The following is a 16075-nucleotide window of genomic DNA, read 5'->3' as shown; positions in this document are numbered from 1 at the left end:
AAATCAATATTGAATTCCAAGAGCTTACTTGACTTTGCAATAGATAACTCAAGCATCACCTACAATGTCGAAACAAAACTTATCACATTTGTATGTTGGTTGGTTGTGCTCTCGGATGATGACCAAATTAAGCCTTATTCAGGATATCAGTGGATTTGATCCTTCGTTTTTAGTGTACACTTTATGTTAAGTCAACTATTTCCGCCTGAACGACTGAATGTTCACAGTCATTTAGTTTGCAGTTATCTTCCGTGTACGCATTATTACAAAGAAGCCCACTTCTTTCCKATTTCACCCTTTGATCCGTCGGAATATGCAGATTTTACCGTTAAAAGTGTCGATCTTCTCTACTGGGGTATGAAAACGTTGTTTTAATTCGACATAGATTTCTTTTTCTTGGCAATGCGACAATTTAGCCCGAGTTCATTAAAAAGTATGACATGATGTCCGTAGTGACACCGAGTCCGACTCCGGTGGCCTAAATTCATGAACCCACTGACCGTAAGTATTTTCTCATACTTCACATGTATACTACTGTGATCACTTTGAAAGGTGAATTTTTAATTTATACATCACATGCTTTTTGAATCGGTAAATATTTTTCTGTAAGTTGATAGTACTGTTAGTGATATCTTTTYCAAATTTCATGTCAAAATATTAATTAGTATTTGAGATTCGCCYTGTTTTGTGAGGCTCTAGAAGTGAATTCTTCGATTTKTAATATGTCTGAATTTATTGAACAAAGAAGTGCGATAATGCACCATCTCATACTACAATGGTTATTCGTGATCATTTCGCCACATTTTCAACTAATATCGTGCCGCAACCACCGCATTCGCATGATTTACCTTCGTGTAACTTCTGGCAGCAATTTCACATGACCACTCCGAGGACACCGTTTTGACTTAATTGAGGATATAAAAGCTGAATCCAAGAAGGCTCTGCTGGCCATCACGAAGGAGAATGCTAGGATGACTGGAAAATTCGTTAGCAAAAGTGTATTGCAGCGGGAGGGAATTACTTTGAATGGAATCAAATGGATAAAATTCACCTTTCATTTTGATAACATTATTATGTATTGGCTCGAGGAGTCTCTCGAGGTTAGCCTTTGTTGACATAGTTTCCATTACAAGCAGGCCACCGCACCATATGTTTTATATGCGACGAATGAAACTTCTGTGGAGTCCATAGAGCAATGCAGGAGTACCAGATTCGAAGTGCTTTGGAAGACCTACCATCAATGTCAATGTGTTGCCTTCAGCTTAGTTTTTTATCACATGTAGTACCATACATATGGGCAAATTCGGATTAATAATTGTTTCGTTTCTTTTATTTTGTTTCCACTAAAATAGTGTTGAGCTTAGCGCTGCTATTTTGAGTTCATAAAATTTAAATGGTGCAATTTAAATCAAACTAATAAACAGGTGTTTATCTAAACACCATGCATATGAAGTATTTATTATTTGATTTCAGTTCAAATTTTGAGATAGCAAAAGTGGCAGAGCTTACAACTTTGGCGACACAGGCTCCTTAGGTATAGTATATACATAATATGTGCTATGGCATGTACATACATAGGTTTACAATATGTGTATTGAAGGCAACCAGATCGGAAAACCAACTAAGAAATTTATATGTTTTTAATAACTTTTCCAATCTATTTTAGCAAAACACCGTTATGTCAAATCAACTGAATATCCACTTTCCTAGAAAATATCCACTTGTCTAGAAAATTATGGATACTTCGTTCTGCTCCTCTTTTTCATATCACTCGCAGGTTGCAAAACAATCCAAAAGATGGTTATCGAACTGTTCGATGGGGGAGTTGACGAAAGATTTAGTTAACTTTATGAGTTAGCTACTAAGTWTTCGAATGCCAGTGACCTGTTGTATTCAAATGCCTATAACGGTAAATGGTTCTGTAATTTTTTCCAAGGATGGAACGTTGAAGGTTCGTTTTCGGTGTAAAAGTATTAGTGATGGATGCGATTAGAAAAGGAAGCTTAAGCGTTTTACAAAGTTATATTTAGTATATCGTATATCCTGATGTACAAAATAAGAAATACATATCCTGTATTTTTTAACGACATTATCGTAATATGTCCAAAGCAAAGTTTTCGAGTATTTCCAAGGCTCTGGTAACTACAATTGCGAATGTGTAAAATAATATTGCCTTTTAGACAAGAGTAAGCCGCCTGTTTTATGGTATATATCATCAGATATGTACAAGCGGGAGTAACATGAAGTCATAAAGCACCCTGTCGGAAAGGTTTCTTTAAAAAATATATCACTATATCGCTGGTTTTCTTACTTTCATTAAGATTACTCATATATTGGCCGACATATGCAGTGAAAAGTTATTCGGAAGTTCGAAAAACTTTATATTAGGTATATTTGGCTCAAGGAAGTATTGACGTCATACGATATACGATTCAACAACAAACCGAAATTATTAAAATTTACTGTAAAAATTTGGAGTCAGTGGGCTCAACTCAACTGTAAGAGCGCTACATCCAATTTCATCGAATGTACTTCCACAGAAATAAAGAAATTTCATTGATATTCCAACCCGTTTTTGTTTATTTGAAACGTTTGTGGCGCTCTTACTACTTAATCCTTACCCTATATCTATCTTGATTAGATTACGAAATATTAGAAACACGAAATTCAAAAGCTGATGACTTTCTCAGAAAAGTTTTGATTGATTACGTTTATTTCCGACGGGGCATGAACTTGTTGACAAGAACACACTTACGGGCTAAAAAATCCGCCCATAAGTATGTACCTGACTTGTTTTTGAAAAACCAAAACACACAAATTACAACATATAAAATATCGCCAATGCTGAGCACTTAATATTAGTCTCTCATTTTCACTTCACAMACGCACTCGTAGTTTGGCATTAATAACAGTAAAGAATAATATTCGAAAATCGTGGCCAAAAATGCTTAGCCGAAATAAGTTGCGTGAAATTTTGTCAAAGCATCAACAGGCCTTCGAGGGAAGTAAAATTTTACCATCAAAAAGTGCAAATGAAAAAATCAAAAATATAAGTCTAGGAAAACCGATCGAAAAAATATTTCTGGAGAATATAGAGGATAGTGATGTAATGAAACCTTTTGGAATGACCGGACGGCGTACACCAATTGAATATTTCACTTATAAAGAAGATGATTTCCATTATAAAAAGCCGAGCGAGCACACCGATTACAGCAGATTGGACATCTTTCATCGAGCTGTAAGTCCAAGTAAGTTTTAATAACGAAATTAGTTCTCAATTTGAAATTTTCCATCTAAGTCTCATTCAAAAAACATTTAAATAAATTTCATCATTTTATTGACTAACAGTATATTTAAGACAAAACGTGATTCTTTATTATTAATACATCTTTCAATAAGAATTCCTTAATTGTTGTACTGTTTTTGTCACCTGCAAAATTCTTAAAATAATCTGGATAGCCATGAAATTGCGAACGAAGGCAATTAATAATGCGTCCTTTATATATGCGGGTTTCAAGAAGAAATAATACGCATGTAATTTAGTGTTATTAGTGAAATTTTAGCTTTGTTATAAAGTTAAGGGATTGCCATTATGTTTAAAAAATTATTCCGGCAAGTATTGTATTTACCATTCACTGTGACATTATTGACGGCTTCATTTCTAAAGAAATTTGGCATCTTGACAATGGCTTTTTGATCATCACTAYTTCAAATGCCACAATTTTGTTTATTAACATACCAATTCAACAAGTGTGCATCATGGCTGCACAAARTTTTCAAGTGAAAATAGAGATCGTCCGCCATCTGGTTTTGGGCTCATTCACTGAACGTATGACGAGWTTGATGGYCTTTCGGCTTCAATACTTGTACGAGTTGGAAATTCTAAGACCGTCAACCAAAATCCTGCCGCAAAACCTTCTAGAAAGGGGTTGGGTATAGCTACATTTCTTGCGCGCGATGGCTAATATACTTATTCGGGTCTTCTTCGGTACTCTACTTAACATCAGTAACAGTGTTTCTGAGGATACGTATTATTCACTAGAGGAACCAACGCTGAGAAACCGTTGAACTATGTTAATGCCGTTGTATAACTCGTACAGCGCATTGTTCCATCGAATTCGATATTCACCCTCAAGGGACCATAAATCTTCCGTAAAACCTTTCTCTCGAAAACTCGTAGCGCCGACTCATCAGATGTTGTCATCGTCCATGCCTTGGATTTCGAAATTATCTACGACTTCGAAGTTATGATTGTCAGCAGTGACATGGGAGCCAAGTCGCGAGTGCGATGACTGTTTGTTTGATGACAGGAGATAATTCGTCTTACCCTCGTTGATTTCCAGACCCGTTTTCTTCGTTTCTTTGTCCAACCTGGAAAAGCAGAACTATAGGCGCGTTTGTTAAGGTCAATGATATCCATATCATCGGCGTACACCAGCAGCTGTACACTGCCATCAACAGAAGCTTTGAAATCGACGAACRAGCGGATCCTCTTTTTACGGGTCTCCAAGATTTGGCGGTGAATATCTKGGAAGTTGTTGATTTTCCAGGCCTAAAGCCACACTGATAAGGTCCAATCAGTGGGGTCTCTCATCCGAGGCTGTTGTGTCCTTTACATTAGAGGTGGGTTGTGGCGGGTCCAAAACCCAGCGCACAACGCTGGGAAGGGATGATTCTCCTTCAAGCGGATGTTTTTTGGCTGTCCCAGAAGATATCTGGTCTAAAAGCGAAAGTCGAGATTTGCTTGATCCATATGTAAAATAATCGTTTTTGATCATTTACAAGTGAATGGTGCTCAGAGAATTCTCCTCACTTACGTGAACTTTTCCAAATGGCTCTACCCGCCCTTTTTACCAGTGTCCAATATYTTACGAAGGGTCTGAACTACGGGCAGTTAGATGGATCTGCAATTCTTGGTACAAAAACWATATTGTTCTTATCCTACCTCTCAACTGCTGATTTGCTATAATGTCATGMAGCCAAGTTAGGCCAAAAAATGTGGGCACCTTGAGGCGTCTTATGAAAACACCGTTTTGCAAGCACTCCTGGATTTATATGCAATGTATAGATCTCTCTAAGTTTTAATTGCTTTTTCATTTTTTATTATGSCCAAAATTATTAAGTCTTCATACAGTCAAATCAGTCATATTTATTTGTAATCTACATAAGACTTTCGTAGTACTCATTATAGGTCAATGTTTCTCGCTAATGCCGGTTCAAGGAGTAAGCCAGCCGAACCCGCGTCACGTGCGATTTTCATTTAAGACCTTACGGGTGCTGATCACTTTGATATTTTTAGTTGCAAGCTCTGCATTAAATCTTGCGATGATGAAGCATTTGGCTAGAATTGGTGTAAATGCGAAAAATTTAGGTAACTTTTTGGACTTTAATTGACATTAAAWGCAATTGAAATATTACCGATTTATTAACATTTCTTTAATTATTTGTTATTATCTTTTCACACAGTCGGCGTTGTGTTCTTTACRTGCGTGCAATCATCGACGATACTGTTTCTTTCGTTGGCGCAACGTTGGCCCCGGCTTATTCGCTTTTGGACCCGCACTGAAATGATCTTCATACGAAAGCCATATGAAACGCCGAAACGTGATTTGTCGACCCGCGTGCGTCGCGCTGCGATCACAATAATATTTCTCTCAGCAGGTACCCAATTTTTTAAAATTAATGGTATATTTCAATAAATTTACGTGTTCAAAATGCTTTCTTATGTAGTGGAACACTTGTTGTATCTRGCATCAGCTGTAGTCTCACAATATCGCAGAGCAAATTTCTGTGCCACTCTACAAAACAGCACTGTTCATTTTACTTTCGAGGATTACACCTACAAAAATTATGATTATGTCTACGARTTATTCCCCAATACCACACTAGTTGGCAGTCTTATTTTGGTGAGTGGTAAATTTTTTTTTTCTTGCTTAATCACATTAGTACGGTCTTATATAGCAGAGATGGACTTCTTTCCAAAACAAAAAMAGCCACTTCTCCTTAACTTCGTTCGGGCTCTTAAAAAGTAATTTAGATTTCGTTTGATCTGGTCAAAAGTGATCAAATCCGTGTATGTTTGCCATATTACGATATCTATAAGAAATATGAAAGAATTCAAGATCGGACCACAACCTCAGTTCGTCGTTGCATTCGGCTGAAGTGGGGATACCATGATTTTCGATTCTACGTAACTTAAAACATTGTTTTTCGATAAAAATCAGTAAAYAGATGAAAAACGGTCGGATAGATTTTTGATTTTAATGTGCACTGAATTTCATAAGATTCCTGCTTCCGATAATGAGTTAGTATATTTTATACATAATAATAGGCTGAATTATCAGTAGTTAGCGCAGTTTGTGGAATAGTTCTTTTGAATAGTGCAGATTACATGTAAACTCCAATTGGTAGATATTCCTCAAAAAAGTTTATGAAGCTTCTTCTTAAGGGATTATGTGGGTTTTTTTTATGTGAAAAACAGCCATTTTCATATTTTTTTTCTCACATAAAAAACTTAATATTTTATGTGAATTTTTTATTCTTTAATAAGGAATTTTGAAAATACGACGCTATTTCCCGTGACACCTCGGAAAAAAGATGCTCCCGCGCCTTCATAGGATCATCCAAAGTGAAAAATACGTGTTTTAGTTGAAACCTTAACTTAGAACTTGGACGGAGGAAAAAAAAATTAAAAATTTGACTTTTGGCAGGCATTTTTACAAAAAAAAATTAATATTTCTATGAACTTTTTTTTTTCAAATAGTAGTAATCGAAAAGAAATTCTTCGTCCAAGTTTTTAAAAAATTTATCTCAAAGCCCTGTGTAAAATTCCATCAAGATAGGCTAAGTAGTTCCCAATAAATCTTTCCAACCGCCTTCAAAAATATAGTTTTGAGAAAAACGCGATTAAAAACAGTGGGCAGCCTAGCTACCCAAGAGCGCACAAGTTCTCAAGGCTGCATCTCCGAAACTATTATCRGATCAAATTTAAAATTTAGGAGAATATTGTAGAGGTTTTGTAGAATTTAATAGCAAATAAAAAAATCGATTTTTTGGAACCAGTAAACCCATGTAACACCTTTATTAAACCCTAGTGGAGTCTGCGACCACCAACCGTCTTGATAGAGGCACGGTCAGTTCATCCGATTGAATTTTGGTTCAGTCTACTCATGCCCTTCTTGTACTTCGYAACTGTTTGTAAAGCACTTCTATCCTAAGTTTTTCAAGAAAGCAGTAAAATGTATTAAGTTTTCAATAGATTTTTAGTAATCTCTATTAATCTTGTGTAAGTGCATCAGGTAAAATTTCATGATAAAAAAACTTCACAGAGTGSTTTGGRAATTGCGTCAAAGATGTACGCCATKCAAGAGCAAATYTATAAAGTTTTTCTTCGATAAATGCGAAGACGAAAAGCTGTTTTATTTTGATCAATTAAGTCTAGGGTGTTTTGATGTACGAAGCTCTGGAAAGGTATTTATCGAAAATAGCGATAAAGAAGTGTACAACGTCTAGTTCGATCGATTCTGTTTCGATTGTCCAAGAGCTAAAAATTTCGCATAAAACTGTTTGAGACCAATTAAATAAAGCTGGACACAAAATGAAGGTCGATGTATGGATACCACAAGATTTAATGAAAAAAACATGCACGAATTTCCTTCTACGAACCGTCTCAAGACAAGCTTGTGAAAACGACTGGCCCAGTTGTTTACCAATAGAGACGAGGATTGGCTATGAGAGCGCCATTATGAAATTAYCCTCAAAATACCAACAAGTTATCGTAACAAAGGGTGCATATTTGACCTAAATTACTTTATTCTACCTAGACTATGTACAACTTTTAATTTGATAATGAATTACTTTTTACTGGATGTTTTGTTTCACCTATATAATAAGTCTGTATAGATTTGGACTGGTGGCTAGTTATGATATGGGTGCGAATGATTTAATCATACCTTTATATGTAGTATAAGAGCGTTCATTAGACGAGAGTTTAAGAATGTACTCTCTTTTTTGATTATCGCTTCAGAAACTCCGTTTCTCATATAAGAGTATATTTGTATTATATATTTTATGTAGGTTGTGAATTTCGTATGCACTTTCGTTTGGAACTACATGGATCTTTTCATAATGATGGTCGGCAAAGGCATTGCMTACCGTTTCGAGCAAATGAAGATGCGTATAAATAATTTGTTGAATAAGGTTTGAATACTATAGAGACAATGAGTGTTTATAGTTATAATAATTAGCTGGATTTCAGGAAGTACCTGAGTCGATTTTCATGGAAATAAGAGATCATTACGTTAAATTATTGGAACTGCTCGAATATGTGGATGAGGACTTATCAGGCATTATTTTACTCTCCTGTGCTAATAATCTCTATTTCGTTTGCTACCAATTGCTGAACATCTTCAAGTAAGTTGAGCTTTTTGAAAAATTATAAAACGATTGTAAGCATAACGAATGTGTCTGCACAAATTGCAATTTATAGCATGACAGTGTAACCCCCTTCTATATTATTTATCTAAGCTAGTTGTTTATTCGATTCGCCATTCTACCATTTCTGAGATTGGGCTAATCAAAGCAACTAGCAAACATAACAAGAATGGGTAAAGGCCTAAATATTCAAGTAATTATGTGAAAATGTTCAGAATGACGAGACGAAGAGAGGAAGTGATGTTTGATCCTCTTTGGTTTGCATGTTCGTGTGCTGAAAGGTTAAGCGACCCATGTTACACTTGTCAAACTGTTTTAATTTCCACAGAGAAGCGACGAGTTAAGCGAGGAATTAAAAGAGAATTGCCTGTTAAAGTGTCGGAATTCTCATTTCARATTTACAGCTAATCTCTTCAGGTTSTTACCACACACTCTTATTTGGTTCTTAAAGCTAAAAGCTGTGGATTTGCATTAATTACTTTTTCACACATTTCTTTTCACTTTTTTTCGTGCTTTCCTGCGCTTGTTCGCCTTCCTGTCTGGCTGTGTGTGCACGCCATCTGAAGTAAATTGCGTTGGCCAATTAATTACGTTTACTTTTGGTTTTCGCTACTCTTCTTAATTGGACGGACGGCTTTTGTCTTTCTAACAGCAGCATCCATCAATGACGAGGCAAAAGACGCTTTGGGTGTGCTGCGGCGTGTGTCGGCTAAGACCTGGTGTGTTGAGGTGAGTAGGTGTCGGCGCTAAATATGCATTAGTTAAGCTGGTCGGTGCATGTTGGTATGTTTATATGTATATARGTATATTTTCAAGGTATTGTTATTATCATTACCAATTTCTATAAGCCTTCCAAGCACCATTTTTGTTGAATAATTAGTTTAATAAATAAATATGCTCTTACTGAGAAATTCTTCCAACAACAGGTGGAACGATTAATTTTTCAAATGGCAACTACGACAGTGGCSTTATCCGGGAAGAAATTTTACTTTCTAACCAGACGTTTACTTTTTGGGGTGAGTATGTATAYGTGCCGGCTCTTGTGTTGCTTTCCTGTCAGCACTGCATATTAATTCTGACACTGCTTTACCTTTCCTAGTTAAATAAGACGTGGTTTGAAAAGTTCGTAGGCTGTTATATGGAGGGTAGTACTAATAYTAAATCCAAATGATTTTTAGTGAGCCCCTATCTTTAAAAGTTACGTGTTTAAATTTGACAACTGTCAAAACATTAGCAACTTGTGTTAGTTAAAAAAATGAATAAAACGGATTTTTGTGTGTTAAGGAAGCTTTGCTTTTGGTGGGAAAATACTGCCGGGGCCAAGGTTTGAACCGCTACCTTCACTGTATCGCCCTCGTTAATTATTGTGAATAATAAAATCAAATTTTATGAAAAAAATGTGTCTATGTTAGCCAACGWACTTTTCAAAYCACCTTTTATACTMTTAGAAARAGCTGTGTGKTACAATATAATGACCACYTATTATTCGGTTGAGTTTTTTCTCATMTAAGCCTTTGGTTGAGTTTACTTATATCAGATATATCTAATMTGAGGTCAGACACGAAGCAAAATGTAGTAATAAAACTCATTTAGTCTAGGATCAATAGTATGGAAATCCCTATACTGGGAATATCGGATTTAGTGNTGAGGTCAGACACGAAGCAAAATGTAGTAATAAAACTCATTTAGTCTAGGATCAATAGTATGGAAATCCCTATACTGGGAATATCGGATTTAGTGGAATATATGCTAATCACTAATCTCTGGCCGCGGCTACGTCTCAGATGGTCAATCCGTTGAGTCCAATTTTCGATGACTCGCTCTGGCATTTCGACTGGTAACTGSCGAATGACATACGTTAAGTTTGGCTCCAAGGCCTGAATCGAAGCGGGATTGTCCGCATAGTCTTTAGGATTTATAAATCCCCACAAGAAAAAATCTAACGTTGTACTATCACACGACCTTGTTGGGCAATCGAAGCCAAATGTCGTCGAGATCACGAGCTTCAATTTCAGAGATAAAATAGTAGGCTATCATGGCGCGTTAACACACATTGACGTCCGTTACAATTTAAGATCTCGACGTAAAGACGTAGTGAAGATGTGGTGTTGTGAATAGTATGCTCAGTAGGCCGATTATGTGGGCATTCTTTTAGGTACGTGAATTTTCGTAATAAAGTTAAACGATGTTTAAGCGTTGTTCAGGCACAAGTCYTTCCATGGTGAAATGCCATACAATACTGAACAGGAATAACATGACACGACTCATGCGTGATCTATAAAAAAGGCTATTGAAAAAAGTACCTTCTACTTCGTTAAACAATTTCATGTACCTATTTTCAGAATGAAGTTATAGCATATCCAATACTATGCGTTCACTTAATTTAGCAAAGATATCTTAGATGTTGATCGATATATACGATATAAAGCTAATTCGAAGTTTGAAATTCATATATAGGGATAATATTTATTTTTGTCACATATTTTTTACAGAAAAAATGCTCTCTGAGTTTCATTAAGTTACTTCAAAAAACAACAAAAATATATGAAGACGAAAGCTAACCGGACATCTTAATAAAATAATATCGGGGCTAAGGCACGTTTTTGCCGGATTTTATACATTTCAAAGATGCAGTGTTATTAGTAAAACACGGTTTCTTTCCACTAAACTAATTGAAATATTATATTAGACGATATATGCGGTATAAAGTCAACTGGATGTACAAAAATTGTATATTAGGTATATGTGGGCCAAGTTAAGTATTGATCCGATTCAAAATATTTTCAACATGATGGCAAACTGTTATCAGGTAAAAATTTTGTGTAGGTTTTTAAATTTGTATACCCTTGCAATATGTTGCTAATCGAGTAAGATTTTAAAAATTGAAATACCTTGTCCGCTCTTAATGCACGACTAGTAGATATACATTTTCACATACTAATTCGAACGAATGTTGTTGCACATTTCCTTATACAATAATAACATACATATTATACTTATTTGCTATTGTTATTATTTTCGACACGTATGCAGATGGCAGGCACCATTGTCACCTATGAATTGGTTTTGCTGCAATTCGATGAACCCAACCGTTCCAAAGGTCTGCCACATCTATGCGCTTAGTGCCTTTAAACACTTACCGAGAGATATGACAACAATGCACGCCCATTACAAGGAAAAACGAAGTCAACAACAAACACCTATACACATATACAACAATGCTGGTCTCCCTTCATATCACTTGTGCTTACAACGAGCTTTTCTGGTTCAAGTTTTATTATATCCGCTTGTGGTTCCTAATGAGTAATGGTGAACTCCTGCCAAATGGCAAAAATGCAAACATGTACACAACTATATGTGTGGGTCTGATACATACATATAGCCCTCGTGCGGAGCATTGTCCCTGTTACTATAGAGGTTGCTGCTGATGATTTTGTTGTCATGTCTATCTGCGATTGTCACACGATTTAATTAGCAACATGGCAAGCAACGCCTCTGAGCAATTGCAACCGCATTCACACATGCGGACCGAATATTAAYGCAAGGACAAATCTACAAGTGTATCCATGTATTTGGGTATGTCTTCATGAGTATGCATGATAATATATGTAATGAAAATGGTATTTTCAACGAGTTACACCACCCACTATCGAGCACTGTAAACCAAACCTATACACCTACACATTTACACATATCAAAAATCGGCTAGAGAAGGGGAAGCAGAATATAACTKTATTAAGAGGACTTTACATGCAATGTCAGCTAAAGGACCATTTAAAATATTTACCTCAGTTTTGGCTTCTCATTTCGGGCAAAATGTGAAAATTTTCGAAAATAAATAAAAATAAATAAATAAATAAATAAATAATCTGTTTACATATGCATACACATACATATATACTGTATTATTAATTGTTTGCGCAATTTTGCGCTTAGTGTAAGATTTTGCTTAAGGGTAGTGAGACTTTCTCATATAACGGTTATCATCATTGGCTACTCAGTATTTTATAGTCCTCTTCCCATACTGGAAATTATCGCTAGCATTCTGTCACTTCAAAGATTTTAGCAAAGGATTTCTTTTAGTTGTAAAAATTATAAAATAAAGTAATAAATTTTTTAAAGAGGATCTAGACTAGAATAGAAACTTAACGTAAAACTTTAAATGCGTTTTTCTCAAAAATCCTTTTTTTGATGCGATAGTCACAATATCTCAAGTTCTAAACAGTCGATTTATTTGAAATTTGGCACGATTATTCTTTAAATATATATCTCTATCACTAGAAGCAGCAAAAAATAAAAATTTGAAATATATAATATTGAAAAAAAAAAAATCGACATAATTGAAAAATTAGTGAAAAAATCKACCTTTTTTTTGAGTAGCCGCCATTTTAGGAAAAAAAAAATTTTATTTTTAGTTTTGCTGCTCCACGACATAGCGACATTCGTACTCATTAAATATCTGTCATTGCTTTATTTTTCTGATGACGACAAGGGTAGAAATCATTTCGTTGAGGACACGGCCTCTTTTTTCCGCCCTTTTCTTCAAGGAAAAAAATTATTTTTTTTTGAAATTTATTTTGTGTACTGTTCTCTAAGTTTAATAAACAAATGATAAAAAAACGGATAGTAAAAATATCTAACGCTTCTTTTTTATTAATTGTTGAAAGAAGCTCGATAGTCGAGCCTCTAGACTAGAATACTCCCTTAAATCGAAAGTGCCGAAATGTGATGTAGTGTAATTAACTTGAGCTCTAAGACAGATTTATTGATAAAGCCGAGCTTGTGATTGTCTCTCATAACACACATTGACGAGCATTAATTACGAATGTAGAAATATTCRTTTCATGGCTGTAACATGTGGTTTTGCCATGGTTTTGCTCTTTTAGATAGCTGTTACTCGATTTATACTCAGATGGTTTGTCATTTCATAATGTACAGACATGCTGCGGAACAACWTTTATAAATCCTGCAAATATGGGCCCATAACTATATGGCCACCGATACCGATGTTCAAAAGAAATTTTTTTTGCAGAGCTGACCGTTGATACCAATTTTCAACAGACAAATTTTTCAATGACGAAGCTAACCTTCGATTGTGTGGGTACCTTAAGAAGCCAAAAKTGCCGCATTTGGAGTGATAATAATCCATAAGCTATTGCTGAAACGCCACCAATGCCTCATAAAATCATTGTTTACCGTGGACAAATTGGAGGATGTTAATGTGGACGACCCTTGGTCCCAACAATACGGCGCTACATGCCATACAACCAACGAAGCAATCAATTTATTGAAGAATTATTACATCATAATAATATCAAAACCCCAGTTAATTTATACTGGGCACAGAAATAAGAATGAAACTGTTTAAAGAGCACAGTATTCTGTAAAGTAAGTTTGATACCTTAGATCACAAACTAACGAACCTCATTCTAGAATAGGTATAACTAATGTTTCAAAAACCAGTAATAGTAGTAATAAGGGGTGATCCCTACTTATTTATAAAAAAAATTTAAAATTAATGTGGAAAGATTGATATCATTCGAAAAACATTCTTTGGCATTTCTGTTTTGAAGATTATCTCTTTCAAATGGCCGCGGTTACGTTTGGCCCATCCGTTGAGTCTCATTATCGATAACTCGTTCGAGCTATTCGACTGGTAACTGGGATTGACCGCATAKATTTTATATATCTTCACAGGAAAAAGTCTAACGGTGTGAYGTCATAAGTTCTTGGTGTCCAATCGACCGGCYCAAAACGTGAAATTATCTGCTCACCCAAGTGTTCTCTCAATAAATCTATTGATTAATGCGATGTGTGGGAATTGACGCCTTCTTGTTGAAATCAAATRTCGCCAAAAGTCTATAGAGCAAAGCGATGTCGCTTGKGAAGKRAATTKTATTTKGWACACTTTCAATTTAAGATCTCGACGTAAAATGTGCCAAGYTGTTCCATACGTCAGTYYGAGTTGGTGCGAACGGCGCYGAATCGACTCTCCACGGCTTTTATATTTTCTTCATTGCGTATTGGGCGTGCTCTATTCGGTCGACTATTGTCTAATGAATGCTGGGCCTCAAGATAAGTGATGGTGTTACGAGACGTACGCTCARTAGGCCRATTGTGYTGGTCATRAGTTGAGCGAGGAACGCGAAACACATTCTTTACAGAACGTGAATTGTTTGTAATAAAATTGAACGAATTGCAAACGTTGTTCAGGCGTAAGTCTTTCCATGATAAAATRCCAAACAATACGACTCACGCRTGAGCTGTCAAAATAAGGCTATTGAAAAAGGTATCTCTACWTGGATCGCCTCTTTTAATARAGCGTTACTCAATTATYTYGACTATCTTTCCAAAAACTTCATTGGTTTTATTATCTCTTACGCAAAATTAATGGCTGAAACTATGTGGTTTTAATATCGACGAAATTTTGTAGCTGTTCCATGGAATGTTCCGAGCCTCTTATTGGAGGAGTTCTTTTCATTGAGGGTTTTGCTTGCTGGGTCCCAAAACGAACGCACCACCCTGAGTATGAACAGGTTATATCTCAATATGAGAATAAACAAGCTGGTAATGTTTTCCAGTCGATTCCTATTTCTCCTTTCTTACAATCACATATTAATTATGCGCTTTATTACAATCCATCTGCGTGATAATTATTTAGCCCCTAATATCACTTCTATACTAAATTGTGGATTCTGAACAATATCTTTAAATATTTTATTGAATTTGATTTTTACCCGAATCGTTTGATACTTTCTGCAACCCCGAGCTTTGCTGTGTCTAAATTTAGTTATTTGTCTGTTGTAGTTGGTGGTACGCTCAGTGAAYACGAACTGATTTGTTGGATGTATCATTTAAGGTTTTCTAAGTAAATTACCATATTTTTTCCTCTAAATGATTTTATAACTGTACAGAATTATTATTATTATTTTTCTTTTTGTTAGAGGAACTTAGTCACACACTCTAAAACCCAACTCAACACAAAAACTCTTAAAACCATTTTACCCACGGGAGTACTATTTCAGTGCTTCATACAGTTGTGTTTTAATCTGGTATTAGAGTTGGAATCACTCTTTGCAACTTTTTTGTGAAAAATGAATTTCCATTCGCATTCGTATAATCCTTACTTTTTGCCAACTTAACAAATTTTGTTTGCACATTGTCCTTGTCAACAAGTAATATTATGTACTTACATACATATACGAATATAAATACGTATTAAGAGTATAGCCTGGCTTGAGTAAGTGGCTGTCAAATACATATCTGCGATTATGTTCTGCGATAAAAGCTCAAACTTTTGCCGGTAATTGTAGCATTTGCTTTCGTGTCTTTGGTGCGTGCGTGAGTGCCAGTAAAAGCGGGAATGTCGCAGCAGCTGGAGGATCAAACATTCCACAATTGTGTCTCCAAAGGTACGTACGTTGTTACTGTTAGCGCATAAGCGCGTGCACTTTAGTGAGCTACTTTGTAAAGTGGTATATATGGTTATATTATATTTTATGCAATTTGCAAAGCTTAAAACTAATTCCCGAAGCTTTGTCGTGAATAATTTTCGGGTWTGCACAACTTTTAAATGACTACCGAAAATATTAGCACGAACATTTAATTTGCCTAAAATGTTTACACCAGTAGCAGTTTCTGC

General features: G+C 35.6%; 2 protein-coding genes across 2 annotated transcripts in view; both read left to right on the top strand.

Annotated features, from left to right (window-relative positions):
- Positions 1 to 2944: 2944 nt before the first annotated feature.
- Positions 2945 to 11683, top strand: LOC108965724 (gustatory receptor for sugar taste 64a). Its single transcript, XM_018928311.1, has 9 exons — positions 2945 to 3248; positions 5180 to 5371; positions 5467 to 5661; positions 5731 to 5906; positions 8077 to 8199; positions 8258 to 8412; positions 9000 to 9162; positions 9360 to 9449; positions 11467 to 11683. The coding sequence occupies exons 1-9, from the start codon at positions 2945 to 2947 to the stop codon at positions 11554 to 11556; spliced, it is 1488 nt and encodes a 495-aa protein (XP_018783856.1). The 3' UTR covers positions 11557 to 11683.
- A 4113-nt stretch (positions 11684 to 15796) lies between these two features.
- The window catches only part of LOC108965723 (gustatory receptor for sugar taste 64b), a 6390-nt gene continuing 6111 nt past the window's right edge, over positions 15797 to 16075 (top strand). The window contains exon 1 of the mRNA XM_018928310.1: positions 15797 to 15845. Coding sequence (XP_018783855.1) covers positions 15797 to 15845 — 49 coding nt within the window. The remainder of the gene's footprint in view (positions 15846 to 16075) is intronic.

The sequence above is a fragment of the Bactrocera latifrons genome, unplaced genomic scaffold, assembly GCF_001853355.1.
Source record: "Bactrocera latifrons isolate USDA-ARS-PBARC rearing strain unplaced genomic scaffold, ASM185335v1 scaffold_147, whole genome shotgun sequence".
In the NCBI taxonomy this organism is placed as follows: domain Eukaryota; kingdom Metazoa; phylum Arthropoda; class Insecta; order Diptera; family Tephritidae; genus Bactrocera; species Bactrocera latifrons.
Note: the sequence above shows the minus strand (reverse complement) of the source record. Positions and strands in the feature narration are given on the sequence as shown.